Raw genomic sequence first — 15237 nt, forward strand, 5'->3', positions numbered from 1 at the left:
GGGGTGATGGGGGGGGGTGATGGGGGGGGGTGATGGGGGGGGTGATGGGGGGGGTGATGGGAGGGTGATGGGGGGGGTGATGGGGGGGGGTGATGGGGGGGAGGGGGTGATGGGGGGGGTGATGGGGGGTGATGGGAGGGGGGTGATGGGGGGGTGATGGGGGGGGTGATGGGAGGTGTTTGGAAGTCTTGAGACGATGGGATGATCAGAGGGGTAGATGGAGATGATGGGATACCACGTTGGTCCAACGTTTCCCACCACAAGTCCACAACCTTGGACCAACGTTGTCCCAACGTTTCCCACGACAAGCCAACAGCGTTGTCCCAACGTTGTCCCAACGTTTCCCACCACAAGCCAACAGCGTTGTCCCAACGTTGTCCCAACGTTTCCCACGACAAGCCAACAGCGTTGTCCCGTCTCCCTGGGCGGGCGCTGGGAGGGATCGTCGCGAGGGGAGGCGGCGGCGGCGATTGGAGGGATGAGAGGGGCCGCTGTGGGCAGCGCCGTGGGAGAGAGTTGGGGAGGTGATGGGCGAGAGAGGCGCGTGGTTATTCTCGCGTCGCGTCGCTGGGGGCAGCAGCAGCAGTAGCAGCAGGGGTAGCAGCAGCAGCGGCAGGAGCGAGCTGAGTGGTTGCGGCTACAGCGGCGGCGTCAGGGATGCTCGGGGCCTGGGGCCGCGTGGGCCTGAGCTGTGGGGAGACGCGGCCCGGGTGAAGCGGGGTCGGGACAAGGGGGCCGATCCCGACACGGGCCCCAGGGACCGGGACCAGCTGGGGCTGCTGGGCGGCGCGCGGCGCGGTGAGTGGAGGAGCCGAGGATCGCCCGGCCTGTGTGTCCTCAGCGTCTCCCTCGTCTCGCCCCTGTCCCCCTGTCTCCCCGTGTCCCCTGTCTCCCTCTCTCTTGTTTCGCTTTCCGACTCTCCCTCCCTGTCTCCCTCCCTGTCTCCTCCTTCCCAAACGTTACCCTCTCCACTGTCCCCGTGTCTCCCCTCTCACCCTGTCTCCCTCTCTTGTTTACATCTCTCCCCTGTCTCCTCCCCTCTCTCCCTCTCCCCCCCTGTCTCCCTGTCTCCCTCTCCCCTGTCTCCCTCTCCCCCCCCCTGTCTCCCTGTCTCCCTCTCCCCCCTGTCTCTCTCTCCCCATGTCTCTCTCCCCTGTCTCCCTGTCTCTCTCTCCTCTGTCTCCCTCTCCCCCTGTGTCCCTCTCCCCTGTCTCCCTCTCCCCCCTGTCTCCATCTCCCCTGTCTCCATCTCCCCTGTCTCCATCTCCCCTGTCTCCATCTCCCCTGTCTCCCTGTCTCCCTCTCCCCCCCTGTCTCCCTGTCTCTCTCTCCTCTGTCTCCCTCTCCCTTGTCTCCCTGTCTCTTATTTCGCTTTCCGACTCTCCCTCCCTGTCTCCCTACCTGTCTCCTCCTTCCCAAACGTTACCCTCTCCACTGTCCCCGTGTCTCCCCTCTCACCCTGTCTCCCTCTCTTGTTTACATCTCTCCCCTGTCTCCTCCCCTCTCTCCCTCCCCCCCTGTCTCCCTGTCTCTCTCTCCCCTGTCTCCCTCTCCCCCCTGTCTCCCTGTCTCCCTCTCCCCTGTCTCTCTCTCTCCTGTCTCCTCCCCTCTCTCCCTCTCCCCCCCTGTCTCCCTCTCCCCTGTCTCCCTCTCCCCCCTGTCTCCCTGTCTCCCTCTCCCCCCTGTCTCTCTCTCCCCCTGTCTCTCTCCCCTGTCTCCCTCTCCCCCTGTCTCCCTCTCCCCTGTCTCCCTCTCCCTTGTCTCCCTCTCCTTTGTCTCCCTCTCCACCCCTGTCTCCCTCTCCCCTGTCTCCCTGTCTCTCTCTCCCCTGTCTCCCTCTCCCCTGTCTCCCTCTCCCCTGTCTCCCCCCCCCCGTCTCCCTGTCTCCCTCTCCCCTGTCTCTCTCTCTCCCCTGTCTCCCTCTCCCCTATCTCCCTCTCCCCTGTCTCCCTGTCTCCCTCTCCCCTGTCTCCCTCTCCCCCCTGTCTCCCTGTCTCTCTCTCCCCTGTCTCCCTCTCCCCTGTCTCCCTCTCCCCTGTCTCCCTCTCCCCCCCCGTCTCCCTATCCCCTGTCTCCCTCTCCCCTGCCTCCCTCTCCCCCCCTGTCTCCCTCTCCCCTGTCTCTCTCTCCCCTGTCTCCCTCTCCCCTGTCTCCCTCTCCCCCTGTCTCCATGTCTCCCTCTCCCCTGTCTCTCTCTCTCCCCTGTCTCCCTCTCCCCTGCCTCCCTCTCCCCCCTGTCTCCCTGTCTCCCTCTCCCCTGTCTCCCTCTCCCCCCTGTCTCCCTGTCTCTCTCTCCCCTGTCTCCCTCTCCCCTGTCTCCCTCTCCCCTGTCTCCCTCTCCCCTGTCTCCCCCTCCCCTGTCTCCCTCTCCCCTGTCTCCCTCTCCCCTGTCTCCCTGTCTCCCCCTCCCCTGTCTCCCTCTCCCCTGTCTCCCTCTCCCCTGTCTCTCTCTCTCCCCTGTCTCCCTCTCCCCTGTCTCCCTCTCCCCTGTCTCCCTCTCCCCTGTCTCCCTCTCCCCCCTGTCTCCTTGTCTCCCTCTCCCCCCCCTGTCTCCCTATCCCCTGTCTCCCTCTCCCCTGCCTCCCTCTCCCCCCCTGTCTCCCTGTCTCCCTCTCCCCTGTCTCCTCCCTCTCCCCTGTCTCCCTCTCCCCTGTCTCCCTCTCCCCCCTGTCTCCCTGTCTCCCTCTCCCCTGTCTCTCTCTCTCCCCTGTCTCCCTCTCCCCTGTCTCCCTCTCCCCCCTGTCTCCCTGTCTCCCTCTCCCCCCTGTCTCCCTGTCTCCCTCTCCCCTGTCTCTCTCTCTCCCCTGTCTCCCTCTCCCCTGTCTCCCTCTCCCCCCTGTCTCCCTGTCTCCCTCTCCCCTGTCTCTCTCTCTCCCCTGTCTCCCTCTCCCCTGTCTCCCTGTCTCTCCCCTGTCTCCCTCTCCCCCCTGTCTCCCTCTGTCTCATCTTTCCCCCAAGTTCCCCTTCTCCCGCCTCCTTGCTCTCTCCATGACCACCCCTGGCCCCTGCTGTGGTCCTGTGATGGTGTCTCTGTCTGTGTGTCTCTTGAGTAAAATCTGGCAACAAGTGGGCAGCACCTCCTCAAAGTGCGCCTTGCCTGACACGTCGAGGTGCACATAGCCTGGCACAGGCACCGTGGTGACGTCACGGCGGCTGTAGCTGCTGTTACGTAAACGCGTCTGTGCTCTTGCTAATTCGGCGATTGCACTCACACTTCGCAGTAGCTTCTTACCCGTTCATTCGACAAAACCCAGTATAATGTACTAAACTAAACTATATATATTTTTATTGTTTCCAGGTAAGGCCCCCACTGAAGCTATTTTTCAGACGCGGCTTTGCTATCACAAACGATATCTCGACGAGGTGGCTTCTCGTCACGTGCAAATGTACAGCAGCAAGTTGCTTTAAACGCGTGACGTTGATGCTTAATGTGGAGGGGGAAAAAGCGCAGGACCCGGGAGAGAAATCCACGTGACCACACCGCAAACTCCAAATGCACAGGGCGCCAGGGTTGGGATCGAACCCACGACCTCCTGTATGCATGTTGAACTTCTTTCGCAACGTACGTAGCCATCCCTGCTCGTTGGAGGTGCGTGGGGACGGACAGGCGTGGTAGTTAACATCTCGCCTCCGTGACATCCGGCTCAGCAGTGTGGAATGGTCCATCCGCTTTGCCAATCCACCGGCACGTTGTGAAAGCCTTGGGGAGACGTTTGTCCGTACTTCGCCACACTGCTTCGTGCGGTTTTGTTTGGAGTTGTTGCGGCAGGGGAGACCCAGGAATGGTTCGGATGTCCCTCGCCACTGACGTTAGCCGTGGCTGGGAATGGAACCGAGGTCGCGTCGCCAGGCTTCGTGGAGCGCTGCGCTAACCGCCGTGCCACCGCTCCGCCGCCCTCTCACATTGCCCGACACTTGTGGAAGAATGTACAGGCTGACCCTAATCCTGACTATTAACCCTAAACACCCATAATCCCGCCCGGTAACCCTATCTAACCTCTAACCCTATCTTCTCAGCCAACCCCATATCTAACCACTGCCCCAAACAAGGCTCTATTCATATCCCCAATCATACACATGGCCTGTAACTCTTACCCTAATCCTTAGCAAGTCTCTAACCATATCACCAATAATACACATGGCCTGTAACTATGACCCTAAGCATGTCTGTAACTACAACCTCAAACAAGTCCCTAACCTCTAACCGTGACCAAGCCACTGACTCACAACTATGACGGGCGTCTAGACACCCGACTGTGGCCCTGTGTGGCTCCGGTGGACTGCACGAACGTGCCCAGCATTGTGTTGAAGCTGTCGTCACCAAACGCCCTCCACCCCTAGCGCTCGGCCCGATTGTGAATTGGGAGCTCTTCAAGTTGCCAGCCGACTCGTCAGCCACCGACTCTTTTCGCGGTTGTGTGCGGGGCTTACTTTTCCACCCAAGATTTCCCGGGTCGCTCGTGGAGTGGGGTGGGTGGCACGTGACTAGTAGCGGCCACAGACATAGCAAGAGGTGTGGGGGTGCAATGGGTGGACGCATTTTTTTAGTCTCTGGTACGGTGGCGAGATGTAACTGCCTCACCTGGTATACACGAGTTTGTGGGTTCGATCCCGACTTTAGTATACCTGGAGTTTGCGTGTTCTCCCCGTGGTCGTGTGGATTTTTCTCCGGGTCCTCCGGTTTTTCCCACCACATTTAGAAACACGCGTTTATGGTATTTGGCCGCTCGAATTTCCACGTGATAAGTCACATCGTTGAGCGGGTCGCTCGTGAAAAATAACTATACAGCTCGGTGGACTTGCAGCAGCCACAGCCATCGTGAGAGCTATACAGGATGGGGTGTGCCGGGTTCTGGAATTCAGCCCTGATTGTACGCAAAGCCTCCCAACGTGAAGGGAACGGACGGCTACTTAAGTTTATATTTTTAAGCCTTTGTTTTTTGGTGTTCCTGGATCGTGTCCGAACATGACACGCAGTGTGCGTTGTGTTTTGGCGGTGCGCGACTCGCTTTGTTGACGCGTTAAGGGGCTGGCCTTTGCTCTGCTCCCGGAACGAGTGGTGCGCTCCGGCCGGTTCGCTCGGAGCTAAGCAGGGCTGAGCCTGGGCTGCGCGTGAATTGGTGACTCCCAGTGCGTGCCTGGTTGTCATAGGCAGATGCAGACCTGTGCGGTGGGCAGCAGATGAGCCAGTGCAGCAAAACCCATTTTTGTGCTGTACTGTACTTCCATGCTTCCTCGACTTGTGCCTCTCCTGCCTTTGCCAACCCGCGCTGACCAGCCTGGTGAATTGTTCACATGTGGTCCTCCCCTCCTCCGATATTCTGGAGAGATCTTCTTCCCATGTTACGTCGCAGTCTTTCTTTTGTACTTCAGAGGTGACAGCTAGGCGAAGGGCAGTGATGGTGGCGGTGGTTGTGGTGGCGTTGGTGTTTTTGTTGGTGGTAGTGGTGACGGTGCTGTATTGGCGGTGGCGCTGGTGGTGCTACTGGCGGTGCTGGTGGAGCTAGTGTTGCTGGTGGTGCTGATCAGAACCACGTGTTTGTCCCTCTGCCAGTGTGGCGTGAACACTATTGGCCTTGTGGAGACGGGGGGGGGGGCAGCCACACCTCACCCTGACGCAAACCTGGGAACAAGGCGCCACTTATTTTGGGACAGGATTGCGCACACTTTCCTTAGCTTCGGTGGAACACATGGCCCATTCGTACAGGCAAACCGAGCTCGCCCACATGCCAGCAGTGTGCAAACAGCCGCTAGCATCTTCGTACACACCCTGATGGTAGTAGCGTTAAGCTAAGATTGCCACCACCACCTTCGCCAGCATCACCATTAGCACCAAAGACAAAGATCCCCCATATAACATTAACAGACTGTAGGGGAAAGTGCTGTTAGCGAGCACCTATGAAGGCCGGCACGGGACACGAGGGGGTGGGTGGCTTACATCACACGCCGCACCAGACTCACGCTTTGAAAGCTGAGTCGACCTAGGGAGCAGCTCAGAATAGATTACATTATGAAACCTCTTTCCGGAAACGGGTACCGTGGTCCGTGATCAAAATCAAGCGGCGAAGTGCACGCGCGTCTGCACTCCTCGCACTCGAAGACAAAGATCCCCCGTATAGCCTTAACAGACTGTAGGGGCAAGTGCTGTTAGCGAGCACCTATGAAGGCCGGTAACGGTACACGAGGGGGTGGGTGACCAGCACCACGCCCGACCGCCTTTGTCTCCCTAGTGGCAATGTTTACACACTGCACCAGGTACTCATTTGAGGCTGAGTCGACCTAGGGGAGGCCCGGGACCGGTTCAGATAATCGTCACTGGTGTTGGCCGTGAGCGGGAATCGAACCCATGTCGCCGGGTTCATAGCACAGCGCGCTAACCGCTACATTATCGCACTCCCACACTCCCACACACGCAACAGCAACAATAGCAGCAGCCTTGCGCCATGAAGTGGTGGTGACGTCACCAAGGCGCTTGTGCCAGACTAGGTGCGCCACGAGGCCACGTGAAGTGTCGACGATTCGCTGGCAGGAAGTCATGGGACGGACCCAGCAGGTGCCATGGGTTCACTGAAATAACTGGCAGATGCACCAGCAGCTGTGCTCCCCTGACCATGCCACCTCGCTGCGTTTTAGCTGCCCGACGCTCCGCTCGTTGTTGTGAGCGTCGCTCCTCTTTCCCTCCATTGTTGCTGGAGGGCGACTGCCTCCAACTGCCCAGCAGCAGCAGTGTCATTCACGAGCCTCCTCCATAGAGGCCGATCTCCACTCTGCCTGTAGCAGTCATCGGAAGTCCACTCAGCTCCTCATTCTTCTTCACCACGCCTTTTGGATTAAACACCTGCACACGTTAACACATGCACATCTACAAAGACAACAACCGCCATTCGCCACTAAGTGGTGGCGACGTCATCACGACGCTTGTGCCAGGCTATGTGCACCTTGAGGCCACGTGAAGTGTCGAACGCCCGCTGGCAGGAGGTCACGGGGCAGACCCAGGTGCCACGGGTTGACTAAGATGACTGAGATGACTGGCTGATGCACCACCTGTGCCCCCTACTGTGCCAACTTGCTGTGCTTTAGCCACCCGGCGCTCCGCTCGTTGTGAGCGTCGCTCCTCCGCCCTCTGTTGTTGTTGGTGGGCGACTGCCTCCAACTGCCCAGTAGCGTCCTTCACGAGCCTCCTCCACAGAGGTCGATGTTGACACCGCTGGTACTAGTCATCGGCAAGTCCACTCAGCTCCACGTCCTCCTGTACCACGTCACTCCATCTCTTCTCTAGCCCATGCTGCACTCGTTTAGCCCCCTCGATCCGACCGAACAAAAGCTGTTTGGGCATGCGGTGATTGGGCATGCGGGATACATGACCCAGCCAACGCAGCCTTGCCTGCCGGAGGAGCTCACCGATAGGACTGTGTCCAGATCTTTCGAGGATTTGTAAGCTCACACAATCCAGCCTGGTTAAACCCAGGATTGATCATAGGCAGGCCAGCCTAAATGTTTCTACCCGGCAAAGACGTTCTATTAGGGGGGTCCACGTTTCGCAAGCGTAGAGAAGGGAGGGAATGACCGTGGCCGAGAAGACCTGAATCTTCGTGCGGAGCGACGGACCTGGTAGCTTCCACACAGCGTTACGCAACCGATTAAAAGATAATGCCGCTCGATTGATTCGGAGTGAGACCTCTGCTGTTAAACCAGAGCCGGTCATGAGCACACTGCCCAGGTATGGGAAACTCTCCACTCTCTCCACAACTGCCCCATCACCGATTGGGAGTTGTGTGGGTGGAGTGCCCGATGGTACAAAATACCCAGGCAGGTGCTTAGTTTTGGTGGGGCTGATGGTAAGGCCCCACCTCTTAGTGGCACACTCCAGTTTCAGCAGCAGCGCCTCCAACTCCTCCTCTGAGTGAGCCACAATTACCAGGTCGTCGGTATACATAACGTGGTTTACCAATAGGGAGCCATCCCTTGGCCGCACCCGGGCATCGATCAGCCTCCCATTGTATCTGTACCAGATGGAAATTCCTCCGGTACAGTTACTGAAGGCTTCACGAACTACGTGGTCGAAATAGATGTGAAATAATGTTGGAGCCAGAGGAAATCCCTGTCGCACCCCATTGTGTACAGGGAATGGCTCTTGACTCCCAGCCACGTAGTTTTACCCAGGCCCGTTCACCATGATGAAGGTCCTTTATGATCGTGAGCAGAGGGTCAGGGACTCCAAAAGTATGAAGAACAACCCAGAGCCCAGGTCTACTGATGGTATCATAGGCCTTGACCAGGTCAATAAAGCATAGATGTAGGTCTTGTTGGAATTCCCTACATCTCTGCTGTAGCAGACAGACAGAAAATATGGAATCTGTGTAGGACCGCCCTTTCCTGAAACCGCATTGGGGCTCCGCAAGCCTCTCCTCAGCGTGCCTAGCAAGGCGATGTTGAATAATCCTTGCCAGGACCTTTCCTGGCACACTGAGGAGTGAGATGCCCCTGTAGTTGTTAAAGTCTGTGCGGTCCCCCTTCCCAAAGAGGGGGACCACCAGGGCACCCTTTCAATCCTGCGGAACCCGTCCAGTGGCGCAGACTGTTGTTATGATGTCATATAGGGCAGTCTGCGCACAAATGCCACCCTCCCTCAGCATTTCGCTTGGGAGATCATCTCTGCCCGGTGCCTTTCCTGGTCTCAGACTCTGGATCGCCTTCAGTACTTCCTCAACGGATGGTACCTCAGCCAGCCACTCACAGGGGGTGACTTCCTCCAATATTTGAGGCACCGCAGCCTCAGCAGGGTCATCCCCACTTTGTCCCACGATGTTATCCAGGCTGAGGGATTCCCCTTTCCCCTGGACCTCAGAAATGCTCAGCATATCTGCAAACCAGTTCCTGGGGGTCGTAGATTGGATCACCGTTCTTTCCCCTAATGATGGTAAGAGGTGTGGCGCTGCAGGTTACTTTTTTGATGGAGTAAAATAGGGATTTGTGATCGCGGGCCATTGAGGCAGACTCCATCTCCTCAGCAACTCGCGACCACCACCCATCCTTTTAGCGCCTCACGGCTCTCGGAACCTCCGAGCGAATGCTGCGGTAAGCCTCCTCATTTTCTGACGTGGAATGCTGTAGACGATTAGAGTGGGCCTGTCGCTTTTTCTCAGCTAGTCTGAACACCTCCTCTGTCAACCAGGGTCTCTGGGGAGGTCTGGACCGCGTACCCAAAGCAGCCATTGCAGCTGTATGAGTCACCTCGCCTATTTCCCCTCGACATCAGGAGGAGTGTGGGACGATGCCAACCCCAGCCGCAAGCGATGATGAAATTCTCTACAAACACACGCACACACTCACGCACATATATACGTGAAGCCTCAACTATCTGGTGGGGCGAGAGCTGTAAGCAAGCATTTATTAAGGCTATCAGGGCGCACACGAGGGGGTGGTGTGGCCAGCATTGTGTCCAGCCGCCTCTGTCTGACCATTGCTGATGATTACACACGCAGCAGGTACTCATTGAAGGCTGAGTCGACCTAGGGGAAGGCCCAACACCCGGTTCGCACGATTGCCGCTGACGTTAGCTGTGGCCGGGAGTGGAACTTCATCCGTGGCACAGCGCGTCAACCACTGCGCCTCCGCTCTTTGTGATGCATAAAGAGACACATTCACGCACGCACGCACAGACACGCAGACACAACGATCGCCTGTGTAGCCGTGCAGGCTCGTTACATAAGTCAGGGGCATCGGGGGTGCGTGCGGAGGAGGGGAAGCAGCATTGCTGCGCTGTAAACCTGGTCATCCGAGTTCGATTTCAGGCCAGGGCTAACATCAGCCAGCAGTGGGTGATGTCTGAACCAGTGCCGGACCATCTCCCCCCCTCCCCCATCTTCACCAACCTACACAAGACCCTACGCACAGCGTTTGGCGGGACAAGGATGAAGACAAAGTGCCTTCTTATTGCCCTGGGACAGACTTTTTGGGCAAGTGCTGTTCTGAGCACTAAACGAAGGCGGGCAAGGTACACGAGAGGATGGGTGACCAGCACCACACCCGACCACCTTTGTCTTCCCAATGGCAATGTTTACACACCATAGCAGATACTCATTTTATAATTGGTCGACCTCGTCGGAGGCCCTGAATATCGGTTCAGATAATTGTCGCCGGGACAACTACAAGAACAACAACGACCACCGTTTGCCACGATGTCGCGGTGACGTCACCACGGCGCTCGTGCCAAGCTAGGTGCACCTACACACACGTAGAAACGTCCACACATCCGCACACACGCACATACAATCATACCCCCATGTCACCTGATAGGATATTTTCATAAATCTACATGCTTGTGTAAGACATATACCCAGAGAGCTGATCAAACACATTCAGTCATTCTGGGCATGTTCCCATGAACTTCTCTTATTGATTCCTTCCCCGCTGTTGAGGACTCAGGCTGCCAGACACTGTTTCATCTCATCCACCACGCTGTGTTCAACCACACCACGTCACTGCAAGTCACAGCAACACACCCGCTCACTCGCTCGCTCGCCCTATCGCCGACTCAACAACAGCAGCAATCGCTTGGTGGTGAAAGACGTCACCACGACGCTTGTGTGTCAGTCCAGGTGCACTTTGAGGCCACGCAAAGTGTCGAAGGCTCCACTGGGAGAAGGTCAAGGGCCGGACCCAGATGCCATGAGTTGACTTGACTGGCAGATGGGTCGCTCCTCTCTGTCCTCTGCTGTCGTTGCCTCCAACTGCCCAGCAGCGTCCTTCACGAACCTCCACATCGGCCAATCTTGACACCGCTAGTACCAGTTATTGCCAAGTCCAATCAGCTCCACATCCTCCTGTACCACATCACTCCATCTCATCTCTAGCCCGTGCTTAGCATGCGGGCTACATGACCCAGCCAACGCAGCATTGCCTGCGGGAGGAGCTCGCTGATGGGGATGTGACCAGATCTTTCAAGGATCTGTGAGCTCCTCACACAATGCAGCCTGGTGAAAGCCAGGATGGATTGTAGGCAAGCCAGCCTGAACGATTCACTCACTCACTCCCAGTCATGCTCCCACTCACCACACTGCAGGTCACAACAACACAACAAAGACACAGATCCCCCGTATAGCCTGAACAAACTTTTGGGGGAAGTGCTGTTAGCGAGCACCTTCGAAGGCCGGCACCACACACAAGGGGGTGGGTAGCCAGCATCATTCTCGGCCGCCTTTGTCTCCCCAGTGGTGATGTTTACGCACTGCACCGGGTACTCATTTGAGTCTGAGTCGACCTGGGACCGGTTTAAATAATCGTCACTGCCCCTGACAACAACACACACACAAAGACAAAGAGAAGATAAATATCCCCCCTATAGCCTTTAACAGACTTTTGGGGCAAGTGCTTTTAGCGAGCTCCTATGAAAGCCGGCACGGCACATGAGGGAGTGGATGGCCACCACCATGCCCGGCCGCCTTTGTCTCCCTAGTGGCAATATTTATACACCGTACCAGGTACTCATTTGAGGCTGAGTCGACCTAGGGCAGGCCCAGGACCGGTTCAGGTAATCGTCACCGGTGTTGGCCATGAGCGGGAATCGAACTCGGGCCGCCGGGTTCATAGCACAGCGTAGTGCTAACCGCTACATTACCGCTCCTCATACTCGTGCTGCCACCCACCAACCCACTCAGCACACTCCAGGTCACGTGACTTCTCTTTCAGTTTCTTCCCTCGCACCGCTCCACCGTAGGATCCCCTCCCTTCGTCTCTCCCCCCCCCCCCACGTGCTCTTATCACGATCACCTCGCTCAATTCTAGGAAAAGCATAAACCCTTTATCGATTACAACTCTGATCGAGCTGTTTGTTGCTGGCCTGCTTATCGTTTTGGGCCTTTGGGCCTGCTGTTCTCAGCGGCCGGGCTAAAAACAAAAAAAAAACTTGAAGAGCTGGAGACAACTTTGAGAAATTGGCAGGACGTCTTAGAATATGAGGGATTTCCCACACTTTACCCCACCACACGCGACCTGCCGATTGACTAAGTGCGGCGATGTCTGTATGTTCGTCGAACTTATTTCTCACCGTACGTAGCCAACCGTGCTAATCAGAGGTGCGGGGGGAAGGACAACAAACTACCAAACACAAAAAGCAGTTCTAACGAAATGAGTCAATCTAGATGATGATGATGATTGAAAAGTGCACACAGCTCCCAGCGGCTTCCTCATTGGAAGGGGAAGAGCGTTCCAGACGGCCGCAGAAGCGCATCCGAAAGCGCCGCGCGATGTGGTGACCGCCGTCTTTGTTCGATGGTTCACCAAAAGCCGCCGCTGCGAGGAAGACCGGAGTTCTCCTGATGGTTTATGCTCCTTGAGATCAGCGAGGTATCTCGGTTCATTTGTGGCAAGCACTTTGCGTGTAATGAGGTGCCACCTTACAATGTATTCGTTCTGCAACCGAAAGCCATTGTGGCTCGGTGAGCACTCGATACATATGGAGGGCGGGGAGGAAGGGATGTAAGTAACGCTCACCCCCATCGTTTCGGCTGCCGCGACGGGAGATGGAATCGAACCGGCGACCTGTGGATGTCAAGTCCAGTGCGCGAACCCATAGCGCTGTGCGCTGTTGTGGCCATGCAGTCCAAACTGCGGACCGTACAGTAAGCCACCGTAGTCTGCGCTGCTTCAACGGCTGCAGGAGGAGGAACGGCACAACACTTCGCGAACTCTCTCCCGAGAGCCCTCGCGTCGTGGACAAGGCAGACCCCGACATTGGCGTCTATCTCCTGGACGTATTGTCACGTGCAGGAATAAGGAATAGTCCATGGGCAATGTTGGCCTACTGCCAATATTAAGTCCATGGGCAATGTTAATCCATGGGCCAGAGAGTAAATCACATTGGCGTTTAGCTGCTGGACACATTGCTCCTTGCCATCGTGCGCGGGGATCGATCGGTCTAACGGTGCAGTGAAACATTCCTGGGAAAGAAAAAAAAACTGTAAACACTGAAAGGTAGAAGTAACGCCGGGGCCATGGGAACTGGCAGAAATTCCATCGGAGGAGTCGCGGATCGTCACAACGGCGTCCGGGGGCTGAGTGCGCGCGTTGCCGCGTGTGGCCCGGCCACGGGGGCGTGGGGATGGCCCGGCCGCGAGTGGTGGCACGGCCGTGGCACTTCCTCGGCGCTGACGCAGGTGACACAGAGTCGCGGCGGTTCTCCTGCGTCGTGACGAGGCCGTGTGAAATGTCTCTGTTTGGTCGAATTTCTCACAGATTTTATGCCGGGGGGGGGGGGCAGGCAGGGGGAGGGGGGTCCCATCACATCACATTTAGAATCAACATCACGCGTTTAGAGCGTTTGGGCTGCTATAAATGTCTCCACGTGATAAGCCACTTCGTTTAGCCATCATTTGTGATGGCCAGGCCGCTTCTGAAAAATAGCCCTATAGCTCGGTGGGCCTTAGCTGGTTAAAATAAACAAAAAAACATTTTAATTTTACAGTTTACAGATGCCCCTCCGTCAGCACAAGGTGTGCGCTGCATCGGCCTACAATTGGACATCGTTCAGGTGGGGGAGTGCGGGCGGTGGTGGTGGGGAGAGAGGGGCAAGGGGGGTGGTGAATAACAGGCCACAACAACGACACGCACACACGCCGTGCTCTCCCTGTTGTGCCACGAAGTGTTGCCGGCCGCAGGTTTTCCCCGTCGTGGCTTTTCCCACCGGTGACTGCCGCGACAGCGCGGCGCAACAAACCGCGCCGCGGTGAGCCGCACGGGCGCGCCGCTAGGGAACCCGTCCGGCAGCGGCTACCCGTTTTCCCTACAGTCGTTCCGCCCCCCCCCCCCCTCGGTGGCGGAGCAGTGGGAATCGTTCAGAGAAGGGCCCCCCCGTACGCGCGTTTGGTGCCGTGTGGGAATTTGCCGGAACGTCACACCGTCTCGTATATACAGGCACTCCTTGACGTAAGCGATAGATGCGTTCCCTGGAAAAGTGCACGTTTTATCTCAAAATCGCGTAGGTCAAAAGCAATCTTCTCATAGGGAAAAATGGTTAAGGAGGGGCTTAGGGGATTTAACTCGAACTCGCAGTCATAATCGCCTATATTATCCTAGCCTATATCAATACAAGCACACGCAATATTATACTCGGTCATCAATTCTTAACGACCTGTGTTCTCTTGCTACAGTACCCTCTCATTAACCCCCTTCCTCTCCGGATGTCAGCCATCCGGCCACCTGCGTTCTTCATTATCACTTCACACTTCGTCATCGCCCCGCACCGGCTGCTGGCAACGCCATTGGTTCGCGGTGCCAGGCTAGGGGCGGGGCGTACGCCGCGCTGCTGGTGACGTTATTCCGAAAATCGCCTCGCGTACGTCAATAAAAGGTCTAAAATACATACGGAGCGTCGCCGCGTTACTCCAAAATGGCGTACCACAAAAGTGTGTGAACCGAGGGCTGCCTGTACCGGCACATCTCCACCGTCGGTACAATGCTCGGCTCGTGATGATCGCGCACAGCCCGGTGATGCGGTCTAATGTACATTCACAGAGCGTTGTCACTCGAGGCGCTCGGTGGCGTAGCTTACAAAAACGGTGACGCAGAATGGAGTGGTGTCGTTGACAGGGGCATGCTACATGGATTGAGGAATGAGTGACCGCGACAGAGGGGTAGTTAGGGATCACGGAAGGTTAGCGGAGGGACAAGAGGATGGAGTGGAGGGGCGAGAGGAGGGAAGAGGAAGAGAATGGATGATAGAGAAGAGGTGAGGCTTTAAGAGCGGAACGGAAGGAGGTTAGGCATGACACAGCCAATGCTAAATAAACTGTCTCCGCCTACTCTTCTACGCTAGTCTGATGCGCCGCTACCTCGCCAACGCGTTCTACTCCCGGCCAGATCCTGCAGCTGCTGCACAGGAGACACGCGGTGACCTCCAACATCTACGCTGACAGTGTCCCACCATAGACTCACATTCATTTCTTCTTTTGTATGGCTGATGTAAGATGCAGAGCATCAACTACATTTTCACATTGAGGTGGTCAAACCCAGATAATCGCGTCAGGAGCAGCGGAGCGTATCGCTGTAATGTCTTCTAGACTCGCATACAGACACACAGACTCGCACGGAGACCCACAAACTCACAGAGAGACCCACAGACTCGCACGGAGACCCGCAGACTCGCACGGAGAGCCGCAGACTCGCAAAAAGACCCACAGACTCGCACGGAGACCCACAGACTCGCACGGAGACCCACAAACTTGCACAGAGACCCAC

General features: G+C 56.9%; 1 protein-coding gene across 2 annotated transcripts in view; it reads left to right on the forward strand.

Annotated features, from left to right (window-relative positions):
- The first annotated feature begins 219 nt into the window (after positions 1-219).
- TNK2 (tyrosine kinase non receptor 2) overlaps positions 220-15237 on the forward strand; it is a 40505-nt gene continuing 25487 nt past the window's right edge. For both annotated transcript variants that reach the window (XM_032968121.2, XM_076072842.1), the window contains exon 1: positions 220-798. In XM_032968121.2, the coding sequence (XP_032824012.1) occupies positions 528-798 (271 nt within the window). In that variant the 5' untranslated portion in view covers positions 220-527. The remainder of the gene's footprint in view (positions 799-15237) is intronic.

The sequence above is a fragment of the Petromyzon marinus genome, chromosome 39 (assembly GCF_048934315.1).
Source record: "Petromyzon marinus isolate PM22_M1 ecotype Great Lakes invasive population chromosome 39, UKy_Petmar_22M1.pri1.0, whole genome shotgun sequence".
NCBI lineage: Eukaryota > Metazoa > Chordata > Hyperoartia > Petromyzontiformes > Petromyzontidae > Petromyzon > Petromyzon marinus.